The 12,267-nt window shown below is 43.5% G+C and overlaps 1 protein-coding gene across 8 annotated transcripts in view; it reads left to right on the forward strand.

The window, feature by feature from the left end:
- The window catches only part of flnc (filamin C), a 183,008-nt gene extending 171,943 nt beyond the window's left edge, over positions 1–11,065 (forward strand). For all 8 annotated transcript variants that reach the window (XM_062983398.1, XM_062983402.1, XM_062983399.1 and 5 more), the window contains 4 exons: positions 1,198–1,374; positions 4,533–4,751; positions 8,290–8,499; positions 9,281–11,065. In XM_062983398.1, coding sequence (XP_062839468.1) covers positions 1,198–1,374; positions 4,533–4,751; positions 8,290–8,499; positions 9,281–9,468 — 794 coding nt within the window. In that variant the 3' untranslated portion in view covers positions 9,469–11,065. The remainder of the gene's footprint in view (positions 1–1,197; positions 1,375–4,532; positions 4,752–8,289; positions 8,500–9,280) is intronic.
- Positions 11,066–12,267: the final 1,202 nt, after the last annotated feature.

The following is a 12,267-nucleotide window of genomic DNA, read 5'->3' on the forward strand; positions in this document are numbered from 1 at the left end:
CATCAAGATGTTTCGGTCCTGGGCCCAGTTCTGTCCAACATCTCTATTAATGACTTGGAAGAAGGTTTAGAGGGCATGCTGATCAAGTTTGCAGATGGGACCAAATGAGGAGGGAGAGCTAATGCTCCAGAGGACAGGATCAGGATTCAAAACAACCTTATCATATTAGAGAGTTGATTGGCCAAAATCAACAAAATTTATTTCAACAAGGATTAATGTAAGATATTACACTTAGACAGAAAAAAATGAAATGGAAAGTTTTGTGGTTCAGTCTGATGATGAAGGGGGATTTGGGTTTATGCAGGCTGATCTTGGCAATGCTAAAGAGGAAAATCTCGAAGGCTCTGATGTTGGAAATGTTGAAGGCTCTGGCTCTGAATTGTCAGAGAGGCCACAGGCTAGTGAGAAAACAGAAACACATGATAAGGCTGACCTTTCACAGCATTTAGAACATCAACAGGTTCCAGGTGTTTTGGGCAGCGAGTCAGAAGAATCTTCCTTAGATAGAGATACAAGGTTAAGGTTAAAGGTTCATCGCCCCAGACATTCCCTTAGAATAGCTGGCAAATGTGTGGGAATTCAAGGGCAGAGAAGTGCTTTCTTGGCTTGTAAACATGGGTAAATACAGGAGAAACAAAGAGATTTCAGACGAAGCAATGTTGATTTTTGGAAGTACATCTCCTGCCTTGTCTAAGCTCATGGAAAAGGATTCTCATTTATGCTCATGCCTGGAAACTGTTTTGGATTTTACTCTGAAGTTCATGGTGCCTTGTTTTTCAGGACTAATTTCCTGTATCAGAGACCTGGATTTATATTCTGCAAATTGCTTTTACTTCTGGATTATATAGCTTTTTATTGACTGCCATTGCATTTGGATGTTTGCTTTCTTTACTGCTTTTTATTCAGACTTTGCTATCTTTGATCAATAAACTGTTTAAACCTAGCCTGCTGTGGTGGAGTGTGTGCTAAGAGCAAGGTGAACCAGCGCTGAGGTGCAACAGAAAGATACACGATGGGTGATGCCAGGCTTGACAGCAGTCCATGCTGCAGTGTAGACGCACCCATAGTGCCATGCAAAATCAGGTTCTGTTGAAGGCATTGATAAGGAAGAAGACAGAGGTTTTGGCTTCCTTCTTGGAAGGATCTTCCCAGCCTTGGTCCCTTGTGTGAATGACCCTTTGGTTCTTTCCTCCCCAGACAAATACGCCATCCGCTTCATCCCGCACGAGAACGGCGTCCATTCCATCGATGTCCGGTTCAACGGCCGCCACGTTCCCGGCAGCCCCTTCAACATCCGCGTGGGCGAACAGAGCCAGGCGGGAGACCCCGGGCTGGTCACTGCCTATGGTCCAGGGCTGGAGGGAGGAACCACAGGTAAGGGCTCCTCCTTTTGTTGAAGAACTAGCTGAAATAGACCTTCTGCTTGCCCGCCCGGAAGTGTGTGCAATGCTTGCAGGGTTCTGCAATGGGGTAAACAATGGGTCACTCCAAAAACTATATGGTGCCCATATTACTCTCCTAGTCCTCCACTCTCTTTGCTCGATGGACATCTTTACCCTAGTTTCACTTTAATACAAGTATCTTATACCTAGAAGAAAACATAACAAACAACACAAAAACAGGAGAACTCCAGACAACAAGCAATCAAGGGCTGTTAACACCTCCCAAACAGAGCATGCCTCCAGGTAACAAAGGCCAGGTACCTCTATGCAGATATAATAATAATAATAATAATAATAATAATAATAATAATAGCAGTAGTAATACTTTATTTATATCCCATCTCCTCTCCCCAAGTGGAGTCGGAGCGGCCACAGATATTTTATTTATTTATTTATTTGCAGTATTTATATTCCGCCCTTCTTTCTCACCCCGAAGGGGACTCAGGGCGGATTACAATGAACACATATATGGCAAACATTCAATGCCAACAGACAAACAACATTCAGTTTAGACAGACACAGAGGCATTTTAACATCTTTCCAGCTTCACGATTCTGGCCACAGGGGGAGCTGTTGCTTCACCGTCCACTGGTGGCTGTTCTTCCTCATTCCTTTCCTCGTGTTTTGCTGGCAGTTTTATGGTGTTGTAAATTAGTTAAATTAACCTCCCGCATAAAGCGTACCTAAATTTTCCCTACTTGACAGATGCAACTGTCTTTCGGGGCTGCATAGGCCAACAGCAAGCCGGGGCTATTTTTTTTAATGGTCGGAGGCATAACCCGACCCGGGCTTCGACCTCATGACCTCTCGGTCAGTAGTGATTTATAGCAGCTGGTTACTAGCCAGCTGCGCCACAGCCCGGCCCCACTGATTGACTTTGCAAACTTCATGGCTACTCAAATGCTAATTCGAGCTGGTTGACAGCAACATTCACACTTGTTTTAGACACCCAAGGGTTCTTTTCCCCACCCTGGACATTATTCTACAGGTACATATACACCCCACTTGCTTCACTGCCAACAGAACCTCGGAAGATGGCATTAGCCACAGATGCAGGCGAAATGTTAGGAGAGAATGCTGCTGGAACATGGCCAGACAGCCTGAAAAATGTACAGCAACCCAACACAAAAATATCCCAAAATAGCACATAAAGTGGCTTGCAACTAAAAACAAAAAAGCTAAAATGATGTGTACCGTTGGCCTTCCATATTAACAAGTTCTGCACCCATCGTTACAATCATTTAAAAATTCCAAATGTAGATTTGACCATCTATATGTATAAAAATGTAATGTACGTTTGTAGGACTGAGTTAACAACAAAACCACTGGGCCAAATCACACCAAATTTGGCCACAATACTCATCACTTTTCTAGGAGTGACCATCAAAATAAAATAAAAAAATAGAAAGAAAACAGAGACAAGGGCAGAAAAATCTCATTGTTTCCCAACTTGAATACCACTGAATAGCCTTGCAGCTTCAAAGCCTGGCTGCTTCATACCCAGGGGACTCCATTGTTGGCCAACTTGAATACCACTGAATAGCCTTGCAGCTTCAAAGCCTGGTTGCTTCATACCCAGGGGATTTCATTGTTGGCCAACTTGAATACCATTGAATAGCCTTGCAGCTTCAAAGCCTGGCTGCTTCATACCCAGGGGACTCCATTGTTGGCCAACTTGAATACCATTGAATAGCCTTGCAGCTTCAAAGCCTGGCTGCTTCATACCCAGGGGACTCCACTGTTAGCCAACTTGAATACCATTGAATAGCCTTGCAGCTTCAAAGCCTGGCTGCTTCATACTTAGGAGATTCCATTGTTGGTCAACTTGAATACCATTGAATAGCCTTGCAGCTTCAAAGCCTGGCTGCTTCATACTTAGGGGACTCCATTGTTGGCCAACTTGAATACTATTGAATAGCCTTGCAGCTTCAAAGCCTGGCTGCTTCATACTTAGGGGATTCCATTGTTGGCCAACTTGAATACCATTGAATAGCCTTGCAGCTTCAAAGCCTGGCTGCTTCATACTTAGGGGATTTCATTGTTGGTCAACTTTAATACCATTGAATAGCCTTGCAGCTTCAAAGCCTGGCTGCTTTATACTTAGGGGACTCCATTGTTGGCCAACTTGAATACCATTGAATAGCCTTGCAGCTTCAAAGCCTGGCTGCTTCATACCTAGGGGACTCCATTGTTAGCCAACTTGAATACCATTGAATAGCCTTGCAGCTTCAAAGCCTGGCTGCTTCATACCTAGGGGACTCCATTGTTAGCCAACTTGAATACCATTGAATAGCCTTGCAGCTTCAAAGCCTGGCTGCTTCATACCCAGGGGATTCCATTGTTGGCCAACTTGAATACCATTGAATAGCCTTGCAGCTTCAAAGCCTGGCTGCTTCATACCTAGAGGACTCTATACTTACCCAACTTGAATACCATTGAATAGCCTTGCAGCTTCAAAGCCTGGCTGCTTCATACCTAGAGGACTCTATACTTACCCAACTTGAATACCATTGAATAGCCTTGCAGCTTCAAAGCCTGGCTGCTTCATACCCAGGGGATTCCATTGTTGGCCAACTTGAATACCACTGAATAGCCTTGCAGCTCCAAAGCCTGGCTGCTTCATACCCAGGGGAATTCTTTCTAGGCCACCTTGAGTGTCACGGACTACACCACAGCAACGCGTGGCCCGGCACAGCTAGTTTTATATAAAAGACATATTTTAACTATGCTGTTGCCTATAGTTGTGCTTTCCTGCATGGCAGAAGGGAGTTAGACTAGATGGCCCCTGTGGTCTCTTCCAACTGTATTATTCTATGAGCATTTGTGGATTTTGGTATCCATGACAGGTCCTCGGAGCGAGTCCCAATGAGGTTCAGTGGAGTCTCCTTCTTTGAAAGTTTGAAATAACTGTGTTTTCCTGCCTGTCAGAAGAAGCTTGGACTAGATGGCCTTTGGTGTCCCTCCCAATGCTATGATTCTATGTCTGGACTTATTAGAGGGAAGGGTTAAAAGAGGGACACCCCCCTCCGCAATCCTCTCCCGCTGTCTCTTGGAGGGGCTTCCTGACCTCCTGGCTTCCCTTTCCTCCAGGCGTCTCTTCCGAGTTCTTTGTCAAGACCCGCAACGCTGGCTCCGGCGCCCTGTCCGTCACCATCGACGGCCCCTCCAAGGTGCAGATGGACTGCCAGGAGTGTCCCGAGGGCCACAAGGTCACCTACATGCCCATGGCGCCCGGAAGCTACCTCATCTCCATCAAGTACGGCGGGCCCCAGCACATCGTGGGCAGCCCCTTCAAGGCCAAGGTCACAGGTAAAGGGACCGGGGGGAGCTGGGTGCGAGTCCTGCTCTGAGTTGAAGAGAATCGGGATGTCGAGAGGCACAATTGCCAGATGGACACGGAGAGTGGACATGCACTCTAGCTATGCTTGGAGACACTCTTTGTCATCACTATTGAATTTCAAGAATCAGTTAGTTCAAGGAGTCTGGGGAACAATTTTCCATCTTGAAACCCATCAAAGAGAATACTAGAATATTAGAAATCCACTTTTGGGTTTAGGAACAAGAGAAACCACATTGCACCCCATCGCCAATGCACACATTGTTTTAAAGGACAGCTGATGCCTTTGGAGACTTCCAAGAGTGGCAATGGAAGAGGGATCTGGAGAAGAACACAACTCATGGTCCAGTCCTTCATCCTTATTCGGTATCTTTTGGCCATTCCAAATGGGGTCAGTTCTGGGTTAATTACAAATACAGTAGAGCAGGAGTCCTCAAACTTTTTAAGCAGAGGGCCGGTCCACAATCCTTCAGACTGTGGAGGGGCCGAATTATCATTTGGGGGGGAAAAACGGACAAATTCCTATGCACACTGCACATGTCTTATTTGTAGTGCAAAACAACAACAATGAAAGAACAATACAATAATTAAAAATGAAAACAATTGAAACCAGCATAAACCTATCAGGATTTCAATGTGAAGTGTGGGCCTGCTTCTGCCCAATGAGATAGTTAAGTTAATTAGGATTGTTGTTGTTGTGTGCCTTCAAGTCATTTCAGACTTTGGGCAAGCCTAAGTCTAAAATTATTTATTTATTCATTTACTACATTTATTTATTGCATTTATATCCCGCCCTTCTCACCCTGAAGGGGACTCGGAGCAGCTGTATGTACATAGCATATATTATATTATTAGCATAGCACAATATTAGCATTATATATTACTATATTCAATGATACTGTAATATTATATGTAATATATAACATATAATTAATATTATTGTATGGTATTATTATTAGTATTATATTGTATAACATAATATTATCAATATTATATGTATATACAATATATTATATTATTAAAATGATATAAAATATTATATTATAAAACTGAGGGCGGGGGCCAGGTAAATGACCTTGGAGGGCCGCATCCGGCCCCCGGGCCTTAGTTTGGGGACCCCTGCAGTAGAGTCTCACTTATCCAACGTAAACGGGCTGGATAAGCGAATATGTTGGATAATAAGGAGGGATTAAGGAAAAGCCTATTACACATCAAATTAGGTTATGATTTTAAAAATTAAGCACCAAAACATGTTATACAACAAATTTGACAGAAAAAGTAGTTCAATACGCAGTCATGCTATGTAGTAATTACTGTATTTACGAATTTAGCACCAAAATATCATATTGAAAACGTATTGAAAACATTGACTACAAAAATGCATTGGATAATCCAGAACGTTGGATAAGCAAGAGTTGGATAAGTGAGACTCTACTGTAGTTGCTTTCCCATGGTTGGTTCCATTGTTGTTGTTACTGTTGTTACTATTATTATTATGAATATTTACACCCTGCTTTATCTCTCCATAAGACCCAAAACAGCCCAACTTAAAAGCGTTAGCATACAATTCAAAATATACAAATATGCAAACATCAAAACAGAATTAAATATAAAAACATTGCTGAAAATTGACAGTTAAAATCCATCAAAACATATTCAGAGTTAAAAACCACAGTTGCATCCTCTTATCAAACCCTTATTATTCAGATAGGCTTTTAAAGATGAAGGTTTTTAAGATCAAGGGAGAGATGCTGTGGTTTTTAAATCTGAATATGTTTCAGTGGATTTTAACTTTGTTGTGTTTGCCTTAGTGACCCCACAGATTACAAAGCTCTGGAGAAAAAAAGATAGATTTGTTTATTGATTAGTCTTCTGACCATATCAGCAAAAGACAAGCATACAAAGACACTATATAAACACAAATTCCCTATCCAAATACTCTTGTAATCATTAGCTAAAATACATTTAAGAACTTAAAACTTTCTCTGGAGAAATAAGATGGGTTTAGTTCTTAGTCTAGTTGTATGAGCCCCATGTTTGTGTTACGATCTGGGCAGAAACGCAGAGAGGACGATGAATTATTCCTTCCACCAAAGACTGAAATGCAATGAGCGACTCTCTTGGCTTTCATATGAGAAAAACCTTGAGTTTCTTTTCTGCCATAAACAAAGCCCAGAACTCAGCCTAAACAAGAGACACTTGCATTTCTAACTAATGAGGTTTTGGCCATGCCAACCCGCTACCAAGAAATTATTTTCTATTCAGCAGATGCAAACATTATCCATCATCTCTACTGCTGATACGTGCCTTAAATCATATGCGTCATATCTAATATAGAGTCACAAAACTGATGCAAACAGTATCCATCATCTCTATCTATCTATTTATATATATAAAAGAGTGATGGAATCCTAGCGACCGCCAAAACAACAAAACTAAAAACCCCACAACCTCTAAAATTGACAACACAACCCATCATCCATGCCTCTAGGTTGATACAACAAAAAGAAAAGAAAAATAAAGTCCTAATTAGAGGGAGAGGAGTAATTGTTTTTATCCAATTGCTGCCAGTTAGAAGGCTAAGCTCCGCCCACTTGGTCTCCTAGCAACCCACTCAGCCCAGGGCGCAGGCAGAGTTAGGCCTCACTTAGGCCTCTTCCACACTGCCTATAAAATACAAATTATCAGATTTGAACTGGATTAGATGGCAGTGTAGACTCAAGGCCTTTCCACACAGCTATATAACCCATTTATAATCTTATATTATCTGCTTTAACTGGATTATCTGGACTCCACACCTTTACCCTTTACCTTAACTACCACCAATTCCTCAATACTTTATTTCCCATACCACCATACTTCGCCACAGCAACGCGTGGCTGGGCACAGCTAGTCTATATATATAAATGTAATGTGCATTTTTCCCATGAAGTAAACAACAAAACCACTGAACCAAATCACACCAAGTTTGGCCACAAAAGACATAGTCATCGAATCTGTGTCTTTCAATAAAAAAAACCTAGAAAACTAAAGTCCAAATTACAGAGAACGAGGAAGATCCGTTCTCCCCTGGCTGCCAGTCAGAAGGATAGGCCCCGCCCCTTTAGGCCCCACCCCCTTCATGTCATAGCAAGCCCCTCAGCCACAATGGTGCCCGGGGCACCCGCCTCTTCCACACTGCCTATAAAATACAAGAAATATACTAAATACCACCAATTCCTCAATATTTTATTTCCTATACCACCATACTTTGCCACTGCAACACGTGGCCGGGCACAGCTAGTTGCATATATATCCCTTAAAGCATGTATGTAGTATCTAAGACATTGTCACAATACTGAGTATATAACTGGGTAGCTGATATATATTGCAGTTCAGTATACAGGATATATACAGGAGCCATATGTGGTCATACACAAAAATGTCATTATGGTCCCAAGGGAACATCGTAGGACCTAAAGATAGGAGATCAGTGAGTGACCCTCCTCGTTCTTCCATCCTTCTCCGCAGGGCCCCGCCTCTCTGGGGGTCACAGCCTCCATGAGACGTCAACGGTGCTGGTGGAGACGGTCACCAAAGCCTCCTCCTCGGTGGGTGGGAGCTACAGCGCCCTGCCCAAGTTCTCCTCCGACGCCAGCAAAGTGGTGGCCCGGGGACCTGGGCTGACTAAGGCCTTCGTGGGCCAGAAGAACACTTTCACCGTGGACTGCAGCAAGGCTGGTGAGCATCACGAACGTAACAAGAATGTGCAGGAAGTGTGAAGCAAGGAGGGGGCTCTGGGATGACTTCTTCCAGGAACAACGACTACTGAGTTGGAGAACCTCAAGCCCAGGAGTTGCATCTTGGAGATCTGAATTGGATCCCAGGCGGCAAGAACTTCTTCCCAAGGATGAGATTGTTTCTTGGGCTCCATCTTTTGTGTAGGCTTCCCCTGTCCTAGAAATCTGTAGGTTGGGTTGCTGTATGGCCATGTTCTAGTTGCATTCTTTTCTCAGATTTCACCTGCATCTGCTGGTGGCATCTTCAGAGGTTATGTTGGCAGTGAGGCAAGTGGATTCCACCAGAACATTAGGAATAATGATCAGGTGGAATCTCTTTCCCTGTAATTTGAACCCATGTCTCTGAGTCCTAGTTTCAAGGGCAGCAGAAATCAAGCCTGCTCCGTTTCACATATTAAACTTGGCTCTCATGTCTCCTCTCAGCCTTCTCTTCTGGAGGCTAAACAGACCTAGTTCTTTAAGACGTTCCTCATAGGGATTCATGGTCTCCAGACCTTTGATCCCTTTAGTGGCCCTCCACCTGACCGTTCCAGCTTGTCAATATCTCTTTTGAACGGCTTTGTCCAGAACTGGACACAGTGTGATTCCAGGTGAAGAGGGCTGACCAAAGCAGAATAGAGAGGCACCATCACTTTCCTCGATCTAGACACTAGACTCCTTTAAGCTGCAGCATTTGCTCCAACGCAACCCGAGTCAATGCCTTTCACCCCTCTTTCCTGCAGGCACCAACATGCTGATGGTGGGTGTCCACGGCCCCAAGACGCCCTGCGACGAGGTCTACGTCAAGCACATGGGCAACCGGGTCTACAACGTCACCTACACCGTCAAGGAGAAGGGGGACTACGTCCTCATTGTCAAGTGGGGGGACGAAGGCGTGCCCGGCAGCCCCTACCAAGTCAACGTGCCCTAAAAGGGGGCCGGCCCGGAGCCATTTCCCCGGTGGCCCCTGCCCCGCATTTCCACGCCAAGGACCGGCATGGCCGGACATCTCGGGGGTCCCCTTGGGGCGGGGCTGACACCACGACGGACCTTGGGACAATTTTGGGTTGCCTGTTTGGACTTTGCCTTTTGACTCTTTGGCCCGGCGGAGGGCTTGGGGTGGGGCGGGGAGGGCAAGGTGTGCACCGTTTTAGCGGGAAAATGCAAGTGGGCAGGTGACTGATCATGGCGGTGGAGTCAAAGAATGATGTCACTAGGAGAAGGAGTGAGGTCAGGGTTTTGTCAAAGTGGGGAACTGGCATTGTGGGATGCCCCATGGCAATGGGATTGTGGAAGACCAGGCAGTGGGACCTATCTGCACCATTCTCGGCCACCTCAGGGTTGGGTCCTTGATGTAGTTGGACAATATGGAAGTGAGAAGATTTGGAGCTCAAAGCAAATTGAAGTATGGAGAGACTTTCCAAGGACCAGAAGGACAATTCAACAAAGCGTCAGCTCTACTCCTGTTTGTGAGATGGGTTGGATGGACGTGGAGGCGTGTGAAGAACAAAACTATATTGTGGAAGATCACGTTAGTACCTATTTGCACCATACTTGGCCATCTTAAGGTTGGGTCCTCAGTATGTCTGGACAACTTGGAAATGGGAAGTTGATTTGGAGCACAAAGTATGGAGAGCAGGGATGTGGAGAGACTTCTGCAAGGACTGGGTAGAGAGGCCAAACAAAGCAGTTTTGCCCACACCTACTGAGATGGATTAGAAACCTAAGAATTATGGAGCTCCAAGGGCCATCTAGCCCAACAACCTTATTCTGCCGTGCAGGAAAATACAATCAAAGCACTCCCGACAGAAGGCCATCCAATTTCTGCTTAAAAACCTCCAGGGAGATAATAGTTCTGACTTGTCAGAAAGTTCTTCCTAATGTTTAGGTGAAACATCTCTTCCTGCAATTGGAATCCATTGCTCCATTGTGTCCTAGTTGCTAGAACTGGATGCAGAGGCATGCAAGGATTGAGCAAAACTACTATTTGGAGCTTAAGGCTTCCAGAGAACAATCGAGTCCATTGGCCTTAAATAAACAAGAAGTTCTCCATCTCTGTTGACTTCCACCATTGCATTCTGTTGACTTCCACAAGAGTCTCGGTCAACAGGAATTGGGTCGGAAAGTGCAGTGAAATGTGACACCAACTTGCCCATTGTTCCCATTGCGGAGTTTCCTTTGCCCCTTCCTTCTGCCCCATCTCACAAACTGGTCGACTGCTGCCGTGACAGAGAGATACTTGAACCAAAGAGATTCATCATTTGCCTGGTTTGGGGATTCCTTTTTTTTTTAGAAAAGGAAGAAGTTGGAGAAAGGGAAAGAATTTAATAAAAAAAATATTGGGAAAGGGAGTCAGGCCCTTTGGCCTGTGTGTCGGTCGAGGGTGTTTCTAGCCAAGTTCCTCTCTTGGGGTTGGTTTGGGTCGGGGGACTTTTTTATCCATGTGTTTGGGGTTGCGTGTGTGTTTGGGGTCGGAGCACCCAGCCGAACCTGCCCACCAGCAATAAAGATGACTTGCTTTTGAAAAACGGCATTGTGCCCTATTTATTTATTTCCCGTGTCAGAAGCGAACCGAGGGTACAAACTGTAATGGATTTGCAAACATAGATTTTTTAAATAATATTTTTATTGTTATTATTGAGAAAATTACAATTATATAAACCTATTCTATACATTTCCCCCTCTTTTATTTACATTCACCCCTGTGCTCCCCTTCCCCAGAGCCATCTCTTCTTCTGTCATCCCACCAAAAGTTCAATTCTTCATTTGGAGGTAAATTCCCATCTTCTTTTTCCAATAATTTTTCTAGAAATTTTCTCCAAATACTTTCAAAATCATTTTTTTCCATAATCCCTTCTTTACTTTTAAATTTGATGTTAGCTTGTCATTCAGTGCCATCCGCCAAACTTCTTTATACCATTCATTAACTTGTATTTTCATTTCTCCTTTCCAATATTTTGCAATTAGTAATCTAGCTGCTGTTAATAGCATGTCTATTAAATTTTTTCCTTCTTATCTTTCCCATCCTCTTTTTTAATTAAAAGTAATATTTCCACTGGATTCCTTCTAATTTTTATATTCATAATATTTTCTATTTCCCTTATGACCAATTCCCAAAAACCTTTTACATGTTTACAATTCCACCACATATGCATGTAGGTTCCAATAGATTTTTTTTAAGAAAAGAAAAACAACTTGGCATTAATACTAAATGTCTTTTGCCCAGTATCCTGCCACTTGGAGTGCCAGCTCCCTAGTTTAGTTCAGTCACTGCTAAGGACGAGCCTTCAGCAATGACAGGAGTCTGGGGCTAGATCTATACTGCCATACAATCCCGGAAAATAATAATATAATAATAATAACTTTATTTTTGTATCCCGCCCCATCTCCCCGGAGGACTCGGGGCGCCTCACATGGGGACGAGGCCCGATACATCATAAAATACAGTGTCAAATACATTTAAAGCAAGAACACATAAAACAAGCAAGGAAAAGTATTTTAAAACATTTTTTTCCTGGTTTGAAAGTGTTATTTCCTGTTTAACTGTGCAGTACTTACTGTATATACTCGAATATAAGCCAACCCAAATATAAGCTGAGGCACCTAATTTTACCACAAAAAAACCCCAAAAAACTGGGAAAATATTGACTCCAGTATAAGTGGAGGGTGGTAAATTTCAGAAATAAAAATAGATACCAATAAAATTACATTAATCGAGGCATCAGTAGGT

This window comes from Anolis carolinensis, chromosome 5 (genome assembly GCF_035594765.1).
Source record: "Anolis carolinensis isolate JA03-04 chromosome 5, rAnoCar3.1.pri, whole genome shotgun sequence".
NCBI classification, from domain to species: domain Eukaryota; kingdom Metazoa; phylum Chordata; class Lepidosauria; order Squamata; family Dactyloidae; genus Anolis; species Anolis carolinensis.